The sequence below is a fragment of the Lontra canadensis genome, unplaced genomic scaffold (assembly GCF_010015895.1).
Source record: "Lontra canadensis isolate GAN:19392208 unplaced genomic scaffold, GSC_riverotter_1.0 scaffold55, whole genome shotgun sequence".
In the NCBI taxonomy this organism is placed as follows: domain Eukaryota; kingdom Metazoa; phylum Chordata; class Mammalia; order Carnivora; family Mustelidae; genus Lontra; species Lontra canadensis.
The window spans coordinates 6,972,652-6,991,765 of NW_022631049.1; the positions used below are offsets into that span (position 1 = coordinate 6,972,652).

At 37.8% G+C, this 19,114-nt stretch overlaps 2 protein-coding genes across 4 annotated transcripts in view; one reads left to right on the forward strand and one right to left on the reverse strand.

Moving 5' to 3' along the window:
• Window positions 1-9,838, reverse strand: part of SLC38A6 (solute carrier family 38 member 6) — a 72,417-nt gene extending 62,579 nt beyond the window's left edge. For 2 of the 3 annotated variants that reach the window (XM_032875254.1, XM_032875255.1), the window contains exons 1-3: window positions 9,687-9,838; window positions 8,487-8,617; window positions 5,434-5,507 (exon numbers count right to left, since the gene is read on the reverse strand). In XM_032875254.1, the coding sequence (XP_032731145.1) occupies window positions 5,434-5,507; window positions 8,487-8,617; window positions 9,687-9,791 (310 nt within the window). In that variant the 5' untranslated portion in view covers window positions 9,792-9,838. The remainder of the gene's footprint in view (window positions 1-5,433; window positions 5,508-8,486; window positions 8,618-9,686) is intronic. The other variant, XM_032875256.1, reaches the window with a different exon arrangement.
• Window positions 9,839-9,918: 80 nt separating this feature from the next.
• On the forward strand, window positions 9,919-19,114 carry TRMT5 (tRNA methyltransferase 5). The gene is given in 6 exon segments (XM_032875253.1): window positions 9,919-10,101; window positions 11,780-12,432; window positions 14,674-14,798; window positions 17,818-18,472; window positions 18,842-18,882; window positions 18,884-19,114. Coding segments are annotated over 6 exon segments (1,683 nt in total). The 5' UTR covers window positions 9,919-9,940; the 3' UTR covers window positions 18,932-19,114.

Below are 19,114 nucleotides of genomic sequence, written 5' to 3' on the forward strand. Positions count from 1 at the left end.
ACTGAAATCATCCCACCCTAATTCTTGAAGGTAGTGTTTCATAGTCTTCTTTATTTAAAGTATTTCCTGGGAAGTCATTTGCTATTATAGTTCTTGATTCAGTGTAGGAGAATTCTGTCTGTTTCTCCCCTCTGTAAGGTTTTAGAACATTCTCTGGGTTTCTGATTTTTCACAATGATGTGTGTTGGTATGAATTATTTTACAATTATTATATTGGATACTAAGAAGAATTCTTTCAATCTGGAAACTAGTTTCCTTCAGTTACACAAACTTTCCTTGTACTATTCTGTTGATAATTTTCTACCATTATATTTTTTCTCTTTTCTCTTTATGGAATTCCAATTATTTGCATGTTGAATCTCCTGAACTAGTCCTCTATTTTTGTATCTTTTCTCTCTCATTCTAAGCTCCTTGCTTTCCCCTCAACCCTCTGCCTAAAAAATGTCCTTAACTCTTTTAAGCCAATTACTAATTCTAAATTTTATTTTTAATTTCTAGGACTCTTGTGTTCTCTTATTATAACCTTTTAATAATTTCTTATCTTTGTTTCAAAAATGCAGTTATCTTCTTTTAGTTCTCTGAAGCTATTAAATATAGTATTTTTTTAACGTTTTCATCTGGTCTCTGTATTATCTCTGTTTCCTCTTTTCCTCTGAGTTTGTTTCTTAAATTTTTTTGAGGGGAGGGGCAAAGGGAGAGGGAGGGAGAGAGCACCTTAAGCAGGCTCCATTCTCAGTGTACAATCCAACATGAGGCTGTCTCACAACTCTGAGACCATGACCTGAGCCAAAACCAAGAGTCTGATGCTTAACTGGTTATGCCACCCAGGTGCCCATTTAATGTTTTTTTTTTTAATAAACTTTCTTTTTAAGAGCAATTTTAACTACATAGCAAAATTGAGCAGAAAGTAGGGAGAGTTTCCACATCCCCCTAACCCCAAACATGCACAGTCTCCACTACTGTCAACATTTCCCCTGCAGCAGTACATTTATTACAATCAGTGAACCTACACTGACACATCATTATTACCCAAAGTCCATAGTTTACATTAGAATTCACTTTTGGTGCTGCACATTCTATGAGTTTTGACAAATGAATAATGACATGTATCCACTAATAAAGTATCATATACAACAGTTTCACTATCCCCAATATCCTCTGTGCTCTGCCAGTTCATTTCTCCTTCCCCTCTAGCCCCTGGAATCCACTGGTCTTTTTACTGTCTCCATAGTTTTTTCTTTTCCAAAATGTCATAGAGTCAACCATTTTTTAAAAAGTAGGCTCCACACCTAACACGGGGCTTGAACTCATGAAAGTGAGATCAAGAGTTGCATGCTCTACTGACTGAGCCAGCCACACGCCCCAAGAATGTCATATAGTTAGAACTGTACAGGATGTAGCCTTTTCAGATTGGATTCTTTCCCTTAGTAATATGCATTTAAGGTTCCACCATGTCTTTTCATTGCTTGATAGCTCATTTCTTTTTAGTGCTCAATAGTATTTCATTGTCTGGATGGACCACCATATATCCATTCACCTACCAAAGAACAACTTGGTTACTTCCAAGTCTGGCAACTATGAATAAAGCTGGTATAAATATCCATGTGCAAGTTTTTGTGTCAACATAAGTTTTCAACTCATTTAGATATCTAGTAGTATCATCTAGATCTGGTAGTACATCTGGTGGATCAAATGGTAGCCTCTACAGCTTTCCATCAGTGTCTTCATGTCTTGTGTCAATGTTTTACCTTCAAAATTATAGAATGGGTACTTCCTCACATTTGGAGCTTGCATTCGGAGTACAAGGGGAAAAAATGAGTTCACCATAACTCCAGGATCTTTGACCCAAGCAACTAAAAGGAAGATGCTATCATCTACTTAGATGAGAAAAGAGTGGAAGGTATAGATTGGAAGTGCAAAACTGGACAGTTCTGTTAACTCGAGATATATATATTAGTATCCAAGTGGAGATGTCATGGAGGTGGTTGGATATGAGACTGAAATTCAGGGGAAGAGAGTCAGGCTAAGGACATAAATTTTAGGGTCACTATGAGCCCTAGTGAGTATAAAAGAAACTAGAGGAAGAGTCCTGGGGTACTCCAATGTTTAGAAGATGGAAAGATGAAGAATATTCAGCAGAGAAAAAGGAGGAGTATTCAGAGAAATAGGACAAAAACCAGAAGTCTGTAAATAAGTGTCACACAGAGGAAGAAACAACTAACTACCAAATGCTGCTGAACGATCAACCAAGGTGAAGACTGACAACTGACTGCTGGATTTAGCAACTAAATGTAAGTCACTGGTACAATAATTCCAATGGAATGATGGTGGAAAGCCTAACTGAAGTTGGTTCAAGAGAATAAGAGGGGGGAAAACAGAGATAGAATAAGAGAGGGAAACTTTCTGGCATAAACAAGTCTTCTGAAGAGGTATGGAGCATATTGAAGGAATGTAGAGTCATTCTTAAAATGGAAGAAATGATAGATTCTCTGTAAGCTGATAGGAAGAAAACAAAGGAACAAAGATGATAAAAAAGAAGTGAGAAGGGAGAGAGTGACTGGAGGGATGTAGATGAGAGCAGATGGGATCAGAGCAGAAGTAGAGAAGCTGACCTTAGATAAGAACACTAAGAGTTCCTCCAAAGTAATGGTGGCAAGAGCTTATAATGTTCATTTATGATTCCTTCTATTTTCTCAGTGAAATAGAAAGTGAGGTTATCAGCTAAGATTGTAATCAAGGAGAATGTGTTCAAAGCATCATCTCCTAGACAGAAGACTAAGCATGTGAATGAACTAAGGAAGTTAATGAGGATTGTGTGATAGTGTCATAGGTCCACTAGACACCGAATTGTAGTGATATCGATCTGCGAGGTTGTGTGTTTTTCTTCAGGAACATTCAGTTGCACAGGTGCATGTGTGAAGTAGGCAGAGTCACATTTAACCATGGCTGGAGTTTTGCCAGAGGAGTAGGATGATAAGGGAGGAGCAAGGGAGTGCTTGTAATAACATACCATGAAATTTCAAATGGAAAAAGGGGGATACATGGACAAGAGAGTAAGGGAAAGTACAAAGTGGTAGGATCAATGAACTCCCTCCTGCTGACAGCAATGTGGAGACCAGAGAAGGGGCCCTATGGGTTTATTCCCTAAGCACAGAAGTTTCCCCAAAGAATCACAATAAGCCAACTGTTTCTGAGACAGCAAAGTGTATAACATCTTGCAAATTTCAAAGGTTTTGCATCAGTGAGAACTCATAGTAAAAGCTAGCACTGACCAAAGACTTGGCATTTTATATACATTACTATATTTCATTCTCACAACAATCCCAAAAGGAAAGATTATTATTACCATTTAAAAGATAACAAACTAAGGCTAGAGAGATTAAGGTACCTTATATGCTACCTCCATTCCCCAAACAGTCTTAAGAGACCTCAATTCCTATATAAAATCCAAAACAGCAGAATTTCACAAGAAGAAATCCTTTATTTTTATAAAGATAAACATTCCTCTTGTACTCCAGGCAAATAAATGAAGTCATTTTGTAAAGACTTATGAAAGCCCTTTCTCTGACCAATCAATTTGATCTAATACTCCTTTATGACAGTCCAATACATTGAAGAAAAAATTTCTCTAGTCTTTTATGTGTGTGCATATGTATATATGTATATACATTTTTTAAAAGCCTACCTCCATAAAGAACTTTACAATGACTGAAGGAATTCAACAGAAGACAGGTGCATCAATATATATGAAGAACCATGAAGTAGTTAGTTCATGGACCAAGTAAGCTACAAAAAAAAAGGAAAAAGAAAAAAGAGAAAGAAACAGAGGTTTTCAGTTCATACACCCTAAAGTAAAAGAAACCAAGACAGTGTCAGAATTTTAAAGTTAAATATAGATGAACTGAAGGAAAAAAAAAATTAGCATTACTTGGAAATCTTCCTAAGTTGAATATTACTCCCAAATAATTGAAATTAATAAAGCATGTTATAACATTTTAGTTAATGAAGACTGCCATATGGTTGACTAAAATATTACTCTTTCAGTAGAATCCATAATAAAATAAACTATTAAGATGTTAAAACTACCACAGTTAGGTGAAAATAATTTTGTCACACAAAGAAGCAGAATTTTAAAACATGTCATTAAAATTCCGGTCAAGTTTCAGGAGGATTCATAGACACCTATTTAATGCTATTATTCCTGAATTTGGGACGCTCTTATGAACAACTTTTACTTTCAGATTAATATCACTGCATTGTTTCCTAGTAGGTTCACTGTTTGCACTGTTACCAAAGCTCCTTGAAAGCAAAGGCACACATCTGCAGGCTGGATGGCCAAAGGCGCTGGTACAAGATATAGCTGTGAACTGTGGATCCTAAATCAGTTTTGCATAAGAATCACCAGGAGGACTTTTAAAAACATATTTCTTAATTGCACCTCAGATCCCTGGAATGAGAATCCCCATGATTTATAAATCTCTATTTATAAAAAGATCTGCAGGTATGTCTGATGCACAGACAGATTAAATAGAGTAGAGCCGAGGATTTAGAACTATGCTCTGGAGAGTCTTAAAATTCTCAAGAAATACCTTTGGGCTTCTCTCACCTGTAACTATTCTGCTTCTTAAAGTCTGAAAACTACAAAACTGATAGAGCAAAGTGAATTCACCCACATAAGAATTAAATTCATGATTCTGCCATCAAAACTGACCTAATTCAAACATAATAGAGACCAGATAGATAAAAAGATCAGGATTGAGGAACATAGAACATGTGTTCATGTCATTTGAAAAACTCTATTAAAGCAGTTCTGTAATTCATATATTTTTATTCATTGCAACTGAAAAGAACTGAATATATGACTGAATTAAATAATAAAGTTCCAAATGGTAAAACGCATATACACATCTATATTGTTTTAATTGCATATAATTCTGTCATTTACCAAAAAACTACCTTCTTCTAGACTTGCAATTAAAAATATAAAACTATCTAAATAAATCCAAAGTTTAGTGAACTTGCCTCCTACAGAGCAGGCAGGAATAAATCTGAGAAGGTGTTCTCCTTGGGGGAAATAATCACCCTAGGAGAAATATGATCATAATAAACCCCTGTCTACTGCTTCCCCATAAGATAAAGTTTGGATTCTTTGAACACCTTGCAGGTGCTTCCCCTAATCTACCCGAATCTAGAAAACTATGCTGTGTGCTGTAGAGAAAGGCAGGTAAGTTTCTTCCTCCCATTCTGTCCTTAAATCTTCTCCTAGGATTGGGTCTATCTATCCTGGCCTTTTGAAATTCTCCAGTTCAACCACCCTACCTAATAATAATAATATGCCTGCTGGAAATTAAATTTGACACATCCAGTCCCATCTGTGGTTATCATCTCAAGGGGCTGCTTCAACAAATGACTCAGGACAGTATTTTTACTCACCTGTCTGAATGCACATACTAAGCAGGAGGTGAACTGAGTAAGAAGCCAGGAGAGCAACTATCAACAGCAAAAAACTGAAATATAAAAGAGTACATGGTCATGGGGTGCCTGGGTGGCTCAGTGGGTTAAGCCTCTGCCTTCAGCTTAGGTCATGATCTCAGGGTCCTGGGACCGAGCCCCGCGTCGGGCTCTCTGCTCAGTGGGAAGCCTGCTTCTCCCCGCTTCTCTGCCTGCTGCTCTGCCTACCTGTAATCTCTCTCTCTGTCAAATAAATAAATAAAATCTTTAAAAAAAAAAGTACATGGTTAAATCCCCACAAAGTTTCCTTTTTTGAGGTATTTCATTACAAAAACAGATTTTTTTCACATTCAAATGTTCATAGGGACTATCTTTTGAGTAGCTGAATTATGGTCACTCAAGAAAATATTATTCTGTATTCACCAAATTTTATTTAAATGAAAATATACTGCTTTTAGATTAAAAAAAAGGAAACAAACTTTATTTAAAACATAAACAATTTTCTCCCTCAGCACTCTTGTCTGCTGACTGCTAGCTCAGCCATTCAGTGATCTTGCAATACTTCCCTTTTATAACTATTTCTTCCTATTTTAAGTCTAAACAGAAGTTTTAGTTGTGAAATCTCATTCTCTTCTTTTTCCTTCCCTCCATCCCTCTTCTTCCAATGACTGTACCTCCATATCATACTTTCATCTATAATTTTGAATTAAGACTGCATTTCCTAGGGCCACCTGGGAGGCTCAGTTGGTTAAGCATCCAACTCTTGGTTTCAGCTCAGGTCACAATCACAGGGTCGTGGGATGGAGGCCCAGGTATGGCTCCTCACTCAGTGGGGAGTCTGCGGAAGATTCCCTCTCTCTCCCCACCCACTCACATACTCTCACCTTCTCTCTAAAATAAATAAATCTTTTTAAAAAACGACATTTCCTAGCATTCATTAAACACATATACACTCACCAAACCAAACAAAAGCAGTTAACACACATCTATTGACACAATTTCAAAAGGTGCAAATAATGTAATAATTAGGATCCTTGTACCAAAAGTGTGAAAAGAAACAACATGCACAATTTCCTACTTATTCTCAGGAGGATACTAACAGGACAAGCTTCTTAGAAAGTTGGCACTAGTGGAATGCCCCAGAAGTTGAAGAAATTCTTCGTGGTCTACTTAATACTTGTTACGAAGTAGCAAAGCTGAGAGGTACACCTGTCATTTATATACAAGTACACTTGTCAGTACACTTGAGGCCTCATAAAATAACTGTTTGGTATCACTAAATGGAAAATGTGATATGATTCAAAAAGGACATGTTCGGTGGTATACATCTGCATGCAGATTTTAAAAAGGGAATCCAAAAATAAGTCCTATGATTATGTCATGCCTAAGATATCAAATACACTATTGAAGTTTTTAAATTATGAGAGTTTGTTAAGAAACAAAACAAGCAAAGAGGAGAAAAGAGAGAGAGAGAGAAAGACAAATCAAGAAACAGACTCTTAACTATAGAGAACAAACTGATGGTTACCAGAGGGGAGGTGAGCGGGCGATGGGAGAAATAGGTGATGGGGATTAAGGCGTGTACTGTGATAAGCACTAGGTGATGTATGGAATTGCTGAATCACTGTACTGTACAACTGAAACCAATATCACACTGTATATTAACTAATGGGAATTTAAATTAAAGCTTGTAAAAAATTATGAGGCACACCTAGCACTCAGAAGAGCGTGAGACTTCATCTCAGGGTTGTGATTTCAAGTCCCATATTAGTGTGGATTCTACTTAAATTTTTTTTTTAATTTTTAAAAATTATGAAAGGTTGTGCATATAACCCATTATAAAAGCAAGTCAGGGTGGAGGTGTGCCTGGATGATACAGTTGGTTGAGCATCTCACTTTTGGTTTCAGCTTGGGTCATGAACTCAGGGTCATGGGGTGGAGCCCCAGGTCAGGCTTCTGGCTCAGCTTGAGATTCTCTCTCTCTCCCTCTACCCCTCCTGCTTGTGCCCATGCTCTCTCTCAAATAAATAAATCTTTAAGTTGCATTACTTAAAAACTGGTTGCTTATCAAGAAATGCAAAATAAAAACAGAAAATAAACCTAATGAGACTCAATTTTTATTTTAAATTTCCGGGTAAAATAGATCTGCTTCTACTGATAAAGAAAACAAATGCTAAATGCTAAGGATAAGGTCGAGTTCTAAAGGATTTGAGTTTAGCAGGGTAATGAACTTGCAAACAAATCATTATAACACATTATAATAACAGAATGAATACGCAAAGTACTACGGAAACACAGAAAAGCCAGGGATTTCTCTTTTGGACCAACTGGAATGAGTTAAGTCTGGATGAAAAGGAATAAACACAGAACACATGTTTAGACTCAGGGAAACAAGACTACCTAACAGCAGGAAGACAGGAGAAGATGGAGAGAATTGAAAAGATTATGAACTTTACACTCACAAAATTGCTATTTATAGGTAATCTGTATGGCTGATAAACTTTAATTCACTTTGGCCAACTTGACACAACAAATAGCCACTCCTTGGAGCGCCTGGGTGGCTCAGTCATTAAGCATCTGCCTTCAGCTCAGGTCATGATCCCAGGGTCCAGGGATTGGGCCCCACATCGGGCTCCTTGCTCAGTGGGAAGTCTGCTTCTCCCTCTCCTATTCCCCCTGCTTATATTCCCTCCCTCTCTCTTTCTCTGTGTGTCAAATAAATAAACAATATCTTAAAAACAAACAAAAAAACAGCCACTCCTTAAGGTTATTATAAGCAAGTATGGATCAAGTTTCCATTTTTAAAAATTAGCCACACTTCTGGATAAAAAATACAAATTATATTGCATCCCTCCAAGCTACAGACTAGCAACAATATAAGAGTAGCAGGAAAATGCCAAAACCCCAGAAATAATTTAACTAAACACCATGTAACACCAGCTCTGGAGCCTATCTCTTTGTTTCTTGGTGTACTGTCAAAATGGGAAAAAAAATAAAAGTAACAGTAAAAGAAGAAGGAAAAAAAAAAAACTCACCTAAATCCAAGGATGCCAGTATGAGCCATAACATAAGCTAAGCCAAGGATGCCACTTCCCATGATGGCATTCGTCAGATTAAACACAGAAAAACCAAATGAAACACCTGGGGATCCCTGTCTGTAAATTTCCTGCAAGCACACAAATTTAGTAGTGTTAAATGTTTGGATGGTGAAGTTCCAATTTCATCATGAAATGAATGACAAGTTATGGGTAAAGTTTCCTGCAAACCACAGGCACCGTGGGTTCCTTTCTTCCCTTCCCCCACCCACTAGTGCAGGGCCAGAATCTCGTTTCCTAGAAAATTCATCTCCACCAGTACAGAGCACAGGCAGACTTCAGGAAAAGCCATGACTAGCCTTGTGACTGCAAAAGATGAAGATAGGATAGGAATGAAGTGGGACAGAGAGAAGGGAGATGGCCTCAGCCCATGTGATTACTGAAGAATTCCTGAGTCAGCTCGTGGCTGCTGTAGACAAGGTTGCTCCCCAATTACTAGGACTGCAAAAGTAATCTCTATATATTTAAAGAATTAAGTCAGCTCAAATGCAAGGATGGTCAGGAATACCTTGCAATGACGATATAATAGAACCAATTCACGTTGCTCTACCGAAGATACCCTTGAAAACACCCTCTTCCAAAACAGCATTTGGGAGCAAAGTCTAGAAACTGTTAGAGTGCAGGGACTTGAGTTAAAAGGCCAAGGATCCATTGCACAGGCTTTAGGGTCAAGGAAGTGCTTATGTACTTAACACCAGGCCACCTCCCTTCCCTCACCGCTAAGGCTCTCTGTATGAAGATGTTTCTATGCACCCAATGACTAAGTCTAGAAAAGAAAAATCTTGTGACTCTGGCAAAAACCTCACAAGACTGGTGGAAGGAACAGGAAGTCCACAGAGACACTAAGGAACAGCACCGAGTTACATAATGCTAGGGCTGCTCATCCAGTCATCGTTTTCCACCTGTGCCTGGGCCTTCTTTCTGGGCCCTGTTACGCGGCTAGCACATCCATGCACTCCGCCCAGTCTCATCGGCGTCTGGATGCTGCCTTAGCGCCCCATGCCCCAAGAGTCAGGCTCCAGCTTCTCCCTTCTCCCCATGCCGCAGCCCCACCTCCCTTCTTTCCCCGGTCTTCTGTGCCAGACATTTCAGGGAAGCCCGGACGCCTTCAGCACCGGGAAGCTAGCAGAGGCCACTTACGTTGCTTAGCAACGGTCGCAAGTCTTCCGCCTCCGCCTCTTCAGGCTGCTGGGCAGAGACGTACCAGCTCCGCTCAGCGTTGACGATCCCCCAGGGTGCCTCCATGCTGCTCGCTGGCCGACTACCAGGTCCATCTGAGAGATACCACCCCAAACCTCGTTAGTCGCGTCGGAGGCGGGGCTGTGGGACCGGCCCTTCCGGGTTACCGTACTTACCCCAGCGAGCCGAAGAAAGGAGGGAGTCGGCGCGACCTGATGACGCTCGTCTCTTGGTGGCGAACGGTGATGATGTCATCGAGGGCCTGCCTTTCCACGAGTGACCCGTTTCCGACCCTCACCAGAGCCCGAGAGGGGTGTAGTCTTGGAGTCAGACGCGGAGCGACGCCGGGAATTGGGATGGTGACGTTGGTGAGGTGGTGAGCGCAAGGCCCCTGAACCGAGAGGCTGAGGGTCGGGTGGCAGTACCCGGCCACCAAGGTCTGCTCTCCGCCGCAAGAACGTTGTGAGGTCACCTACCGCCTGGGTGTTGAGCCTAGGTCCGAGTAGGTGCTAGGAAGTAATGAGTTTAATCTTTTCAAAAGCTTTCTGAAAGAGCCTTTCATTTTACACGTGGGAAGCCGAGACTCGGGTTAAGATATTACAAGATCACATAACTGGCTTACTGCTAGACCAAATTTGAACCCTGACTGTGAAGTTCGAAAATTGCTTTACGGGGTCCTGGGACAGGGCCCTTTCCCTACCGGTTGGTTCTTTGGTATTTTAGAAGGTAAAGTGAATAACTGATACTGTTAATGTAGTGGGCATATAAGACTTAGCAAATCCGGGACGCCTGGGTGGCTCAGTTGGTTAAGCCGCTGCCTTCGGCTCAGGTCATGATCCCGGGGTCCTGGGATCGAGTCCCGCATCGGGCTCCTTGCTGGGCGGGGTGCCTGCTTCTCTCGCTGCCTCTGACTGATTGTGTGTACTCTTTCTCTCTCTCTCTGGCAAATAAATAAAATCTTAAAAAAAAAAAAAAAAAAAAAGACTTAGCAAATCCTACTCCTCCGAATACCGAAACCTCAAGTCATCGACTTGTGGTAGGAAAGCATTGAAGACAGACAACCCAGCAATACTAGCAATATATTAAGACCACAGGCTCTGAAGTCAGGCCGACCTGGCTTTTAATCCTTGCTCAGCCCCTTACAGCAGCGAGACTGGGTGAATTAACCTACTTCTGACCTTTAGTATGCTCGTTTACAAAATAAGGATGTGATATCACACACCTGGCAAGATTGACAGTGTATTGTAAAGCATGTAGCACTCCTAAGAATATCCTAGTAAATATTGCCATTGGTACAGTCATAAAATTAATGACCATTTCATTTAGAGATGATCTTTTAACTTAAATCACAGCCTTCCAATCCCACATGTATAGAAAATTGTGGGTGGAGAGGTTCATTGACTATAGGGAGGCTGATGGATCACTAAGCCCTTGTTGTGGCCACAGGTGATTTGAAGCTGCAAATTTATTATTTACTACTAATAAAAAACAATGTATCATGGAAAAGATAGTATACTTGTCACACATTACTAGAAGTTTTAATTATCAGCATTTAGCAGGTTGTTTAAAACGGGAGAATTTTAGGGGCACCTGGGTGGCTCAATGGGTTAAGCCTCTGCCTTCAGCTGGGGTTGTGGTTTTGGGGTCCTGGGGTCCTGGAATTGAGTCTCACATAGGGCTTTCTGCTCAGTGGGGAGCCTGCTTCCCCCTCTCTCTCTGCCAGCCTCTCTGCCTACTTGTGATCTCTCTCTGTCAAATAAGTAAATCTTTTTTTGAAAAATTAGCATTTTAGATTTTTTTCCAAGATTTTATTTATTTAGAGAGAGTGGGGGGGAGGGGCAGAGGAAGAGACTCTCCAGCAGACCTCCTGCTGCCTGAGGGATCTGATACAGAGCTCAGTCTCATGACCCTGAGATCATGATCTGAGCCTAAATCAAGAGCCCCCCACTTAACTAAGCCACCCAGGCACCCCTAGAATTTTTATTCTTAACCTATTGTACACATATAAGTTTGTAATTTTATGGTATTTTTTAAAAATCCATCCTTTTTTTTAGGATCTTATGGAGGCCATTTGGATTCTCAAGAACACTTTTCAAAGTGGAAAGCTGTAGAATATCTGAATCAGAATTACTGACTCCACTATCTTCTTGGACATCACAGATACAGAAGCATAGCAGAGCACCTTTCTTGTTGGATCAAAGAAAAAAATTCTCAACTATGCCTGAAATAGAAACAGACCAGAGAGACTCTGAATTGTTTTCACCACCTTCTAATGTTCGAGGAATGACAAAACTTGATAGAACAGCTTTTAAAAAGATAGTAACCATCCCAGTGCTTAAAGTTAGGAAAGAAATAGTCAATAAACTGATGCGATCCCTTAAAAGGGCAGCACTGCAGCGCCCAGGCATAAAACGTGTGATTGAAGATCCAGAAGATGAAGAAAGTAGACTAATTATGTTGGATCCCTATAAAATATTTACTGATGATTCCTTTGAGAGAGCAGAACTCAGTATTTTAAAGCAGCTTAATGTCAATCCACAGATATCTAAATACAGTTTGGAACTGACTTATGAAAACTTTAAGTCAGAAGAAATCTTGAAAGCTGTGCTTCCTGAAGGTCAAGATGTGACTTCAGGTTTTAGCAGAGTTGGACATATTGCCCATCTGAACCTTCGAGATCATCAGCTACCTTTCAAGCATTTAATTGGTACGTGTCTTAGTAACATTCATGTACTAAATAGTAATTAGCAAGTTCTAATTTTAGTTCTTAAAATTATTTGATGTCAAATTACAGAAGCAGGACATTTTATCATTTTAATTTTAAACTGGATCTTGGGCTACACAACCTCTCTTTTAAGACCAGTTTTGGAATATTCTTCCCCAAGTGACAGCAAAGCTCTAAGAATCAGTTCAGGCTTTTGTGTATACAACATACAAGCATAGATTAAACTCACATCTTCACCTTTGGCAGAATTCTTTGGCATCTCATCATTTTGGTACACAGGACTTATTAGGCCCTCAGAGCTATATTGAATTCTAGGTTTCTTAAATTTTAGTGTTTTACCATCAAAATTGCAAGACAGTGTTTACTCATGCTTTGATTCAACTGATTGAGTATCTTCTGTATGTCAAGCACCATACTTTGTTTTTAGTGCCCTTAACCTTTTTAGAAATGATGCTTTTGTGTGTTGTACCTCTGTAAGCCTTCACGTTTGAGCGTGGGTCCTTTATCCTTTGGGGTAAGACAGAAGACTAATCACGATTGCAGGTATCCCTTTACAAATATTGATGTCCATGTATTCTCCAGATTAAATTTTTTTAATGTAGAGTATTGTCAGAACTTATGGGAATTATTTTCACCTTTAAAATGTAGCTCTCAGTATTTTGCATGGGTTGAATTTCAGAAATATGCTGTTATACATTTCACTGGTTCTTATTGATGATAGGGGCTGATAATACATAGTGATAATACAATAAATATCTAAGCAGATCTTTATATGTGTAACTGGGCACAAATGTCAAGGATAAGCTTTGCTGTGAGTCATTACTTGTCATAAGTCAAACATACCTTTCGGAGTCCCTATTTTATAAAAGAGCACTCATAGATTAAAAGTGAAACATTTTCATACAGTGGCAATTTTAAAGCTTCTACTATAGACTTTCAGAATTGGTTTTGTTTTTTATTTCATGCCTCATTTCAAGCTACCGTACCTTAAAAATTGAGTTCTGATACCTTAAGTGGAACAGGATAAGAACAATGATTGGCTGGAGTTTATTGATACTATCATATTTAAAATCAGGTATCTAATTATCAGAAACTGGACAAATTTTTATTATATATCAGTGTATTTGTATTTTTGAGTACTTTTTACTAGCTTACAAATCAAGTTATCTTTATGCAGTGAGATAGTATGTAGATTCTTATAAATTTTTTAAGTGCTGACAAAAAAGGTAGACTTTAATTGACGGGCATCAATATACCATTTCTGGTGTGTTTTATTATTTTGTAGCTTTTCTGGCTCCGGCAAATATTTGACAAAAATAATTTAAGTAAATGAACACTGAATTTAGATAAGACTCTAAAGATCTATGTTTCTTTTTTTTTAATATTTTATTTTTTTATTTGATAGAAAGTGTGCAAGAGAGTGGGTGGGAGGGGCAGAGGGAGAGGGACAAGCAGATTTCCCACTGAGCAGGAACCCTGAAATCATGACCTGAGCTGAAGTCAGATGTTTAACCAACTGAGCTACCCAGGCACCCTAAGAATCTATGTTTCTTTTATTTGAAAACTTATTTTCCTGTTATATATTTCCAAAGCGAAGGCATCTATCTGTTTCAAGCACACAGTAAAGCAGACATTTGATTTGGGGCCAGTTAGGACAGACTGGTGATTTCTGAGATCTTTGTTGCCATGGTCCTTACATCTCTTTCTGTTCTTTACCTATGGTCTCCCTTTTTGATTATTGTTGTGTATTGATCCATTTGAGATTTAGTAAAAAAAAAATTTTTTAAAAAGGAAAAATATTAGGTAGATCCAAACTCCTTGAAAATTTTTTTTTTTTTTTAAATATTTTATTTATTTATTTGACAGAAAGAGAGTAAGGGCGCACAACCAGGGGGATCAGCAGAGGCAGAGTGAAAAGCAGGCTCCCCACCTAGCTGATCCCCCTGGGATCATGACCTGATCTGAAGGCAGACACTTAACTGACTGAGCCACCCAGGCGCCCCTCGAAAATTTTTCTTTAAAAACGTACCCATATGGTTTTTTTGTATCTGTATTGGAGGCGACATTAACTTTACTAATCTGTTGAATTTTTAGAATTGCATGCCACTGTATAGGTGCAATTTTTGTCTATAAACCAAAAGAAAATTGTTTATTTCCATTTCATATATTCAGTTTTATTTTGCAACCAATTGGCAATATTTATTACGAATTCTTATCTTTCAGGCCAAGTTATGATTGACAAAAATCCAGGAATCACCTCAGCAGTAAATAAAATCAATAATATTGATAATACATACCGAAATTTCCAAATGGAAGTGCTATCTGGAGAGGAGAACATGATGACCAAGGTATGGAGTATTTTATTGTCTCCTAGGCACATATTATATCGATTAATGTTTAGAATCTTAAAAGATGACAAAGATTAAAAATATTTACAGTAACCCAGTATTGATGAGTATGTGAGAATGTGAGCGTTTATATAGCCTTTGATGGAAGTGCAAATTTGATAGATACTCAGGAAGAATATATGGGAATATATTGCTGTTTTGAATACGTATGTTCTCTGACCTATCATTGCATTTACAGGAAGTTACCTGAGGATAAAACTGGACAAAATTGTAATGATGTATGTACTAGGTTCTTCATCATCATTTTTATAATAACAAAACAGGAATGGAAACAATCTAAATGTTCATCAGTGAATTGATCAAATTCTGGCATATAAAATAGTATATAGAATATCGCTTTATTTTAACTAAGTAACTTATTTATGTAAATATGCACATATATTAGAATGTTAACAGTGGGCATATTTTTATTTGATGTAGTTACTAGTGACCTTTGTTCTCATCTTTATACTTTTCTACTGAGCACATATTTCTTTTATAAGAAAAACAAATCTATTTCAAAGAAAAAATATTTTTAAATATGTAGGAAAGATACCTGGTACCCCTAAAATCTCATCCTCTACCCCCAAAATCCTCTTAAGTGCTAGAGAATATAAACCTTTTTTAAGCCAAAAGTCTTAGATGATTATATATTAACATTATATGAAATTTTATACCCAAGCTAGGAAATGGGTTAAACTCTCTCCATAACTTGACAAAAATTTTAATAACAAAATCCTCTTAAAATGTAAGATACGTCTTTTTGTTTGTTTCTTTCAAGTTTTTATTTAAATTCTAGTTAGTTAACATATAGTGTAATGTTGGTTTCAGGTGTAGAATTTAGTGATTCATCATTACATATAATACCCATTGCTTATCACAAGTGCCCTCCTTAATGCCCATCACCCATCTAGCCCCTCCCTTTCCCACCTCCCCTCTAGCAACCCTCAGTTTGTGCTCTATAGTTAACAGTGTCTTACGTCTACTTCCCTTTTACCCCCTCCCCCTACATTCATCATTTTTTTTTTTCCTTAAATTCTACATATGAGTGAACTCATGGCACTTGTCTTTCTTTGACTGACTTCTTTTAAACAGGACTTTGTAAAACTCAGGAGAGAGTTTATGCAAAAGAATTATTTTTTAAGGTTCTGGGACACATAAGCTTAGGTGGATATTTTAGGTATAATATTATTTCTCCATAATTTAATAGTAGCTGAATATTAAAATACCATTTACTACACACTTACTATTAGGCCTTAGCTGATGTTTTAAATATAACAAATTTTAAGAAGCCCACAAGATAATGGTTATTCTTTTTAATATTCTCTTTATGCAGGTGAAGTAACAAGGTATGATTGAGTAGGGTGTTGGGGGCCAGGCTTCTGACTTCATAGTAGTCTTTCCCTGTATAACCTCCATGGCCTACTGCTTGTATGTAGTACATAGTATTACATACATGTAGTTACAAATATGAGGTCTGTTACAGCAAGTGAGATTTGAATGTGAATCCTTTGCTGGTATCACTGCTTATCTCAGCACACACTGATTGAATACTACATGTTCTTCATTTGCTACCACCCTTTACGATAGCAGGTAGCATCATTCTTCTCAGAGCTCTAAAAGTTCTGAGAAACTTATGTAATTTTTAAAACGGTTTCTGACTGATTTCTTAAGTCAACTAAAGTTTGTTCTTAGGATATATTTAATACTTAACATTTATACCATAAAATAAATGTAAAGGCTCACCCAGTATAATTTCTTTGCTCCAAATAGAATCACATTTGACTTCAGGAGCTCATGCAACATATACGTACTTTGTGTGTATATTGTGACTAAAAAGATACCTGAAAGTTAATTGGGCTGAAAGTAATGCTGACTGGGTGAGTGAGTTATCAGAGACAGTGTGAGTAAAACCAGAAGGATACTTAGAATTTTTTTTTTTTTTCAAACTAGTACTGTGCTTCACATTAAAAAGGGGGAGTAGAAAGGATATTTCAGGAAAAGCTTCCCAAGACATACTCAGAACCTTCCAGGTTTTAGTTGGCAGAATAATGAAGGAACATTTCTAACTCTGGAGCCTTAACATGGCCAGAGCATCTGATGTGGTTGGGATGAAAAAATATTTACACAAATTTGAAGGCAGAATATTCCATGAAGGCAGAATATAGAAAATATGTATCTCTACCAGATTTATAGAACTTACAAACTTTTCTTGCCCTTTAATTCTTCATCCATTAAAATAAGGGCTGAAGTCACATTCCATGACTATAATTTTAATTTTGTTTTCTGTTGTGTTTATGATAGTCCCCCCAAAAATGGCATTAAGTCTTAAATGTGTTTCAAGATTTAGCTTCATTGTATAAATTTAATTTAATCCATGAAAACTCAAATTTGGGAAAAGAGAAAATAGCAGAATGATTTGTTCTGTACACTGGCTCTAATTTGTAGTCATGAAACTTGCAATGTCCGTGTAACTATCCAGAAACATAGCAAAATACCCCAAAATTCACTGGTGCATAACACATCTATCATGCCTCCCTCTTACAAACTGAAAACTAAGGAAGCTTATTTGCTGAGTGGAAGTGCTATCTGCAACTTAGCTAGTCATTGTGAAGATGTGTGTGGTGTGTTGTTTCAAATTATAGGTTTATTTCTCTCTCCATCAGGTGACAAAATAGAGTATGATTAAGCCAGTCAGCTGGCCTGTCTGAAAAATTCCTCATGTGATTTGGGAACCACTTTATGACCCATTAGAATGAAATGGAGAGCCATTTGGCTTTAAAGAGATGAATTTTCTCATGTCAAAGTCTAACGTGGGTTGTTAACTGGCCTCAAGGATAGCATAAACACCAGAATTATAATTAAAATGCACTGTTATTTTCTATTAAATGTAAATGTATGTGTGTGGGATATCCAGTCCAGTATTCATGGCTGGAATTTAAGACTTATCAGGTTAATCAAAGTATAATACTTTTTTCAGGTTCGAGAAAACAACTACACCTATGAATTTGATTTTTCAAAAGTCTATTGGAATCCTCGTCTCTCTACAGAACACAGTCGTATCACAGAACTTCTCAAACCTGGGGATGTACTGTTTGATGTTTTTGCTGGGGTTGGGCCTTTTGCCATTCCAGTAGCAAAGAAAAACTGCACTGTATTTGCTAATGATCTCAATCCTGAATCCCATAAATGGCTGTTGCACAATTGTAAATTAAATAAAGTGGACCAAAAGGTGAAAGTCTTTAACTTGGATGGGAAAGACTTCCTTCAAGGACCAGTGAGAGAAGAGTTAATGCAGCAGCTGGGACCACTGTCAAAAGAAAGAAAACACTCTGTGCACATTGTCATGAACTTGCCAGCAAAGGCTATCGAGTTTCTCAGTGTTTTCAAATCACTTTTAGATGGGCCACCATGCAGCACTGAGCTTCTTCCCATAGTGCACTGTTACAGCTTTTCCAAAGATCCTAATCCTGCTAAGGATGTTCAGCAACAAGCTGGGGCTGTGTTGGGCATTTCCTTGGAGGCATGCAGTTCAATTCACCCAGTAAGAAATGTAGCCCCTAACAAGGAAATGTTATGTATCACCTTCCGGATTCCTGCTGCTGTACTCTACAAGAACCAGACCCTAAATCAAGGTGAGCAGTTTCTGGGAAATTAAATATAAACTATAATACCTTCATGTAGCTTTTTTAGTCTACATATATGTTTTATTAATTAAATTTGGAAATATGTGAAACTAATTCTAGTTAGATATTTCAATTCAGGATTCCTTGCTGCTCAGTTGTGACTACTTTCTCCCAATTGTACAAATTTTAGCACGGCATACACACTGTTCAGTCTAGTAGAAGGCAGTTTCATTAAAATAGTAAATCCATGGGAATGTTACTATTTCATGTATAAGTTGAATATTAAAACTCTTTAAAAGGCCTGTATTATTTGCTTTTTGAAAGTATTTTCCAATGTTAAGTATCTTACCTAATACAGGTTTTCTGGATTTGTTACAGAGAATCATGACGATCCACCTCTTAAACGCCAGAGGACAGAAAAATAAAGTCTTTTCAGAAGAAAAAACTCAAATTGCCTCAGTCACTTAATTGGAAAAAGTTTTCTCTCTCTCCCCACTAGACCCTTACGTAATGAAATATAACTTGTATGGTTTCATAAAATGTTTGCTATGAACTTTAGAATTGAACACTTCTATTTTACCCTTGCTGTCTTATAAGTTGAAGATTATCGAATTAGAATTTAAATGAAATAAATCTACTAAGCATATTTTA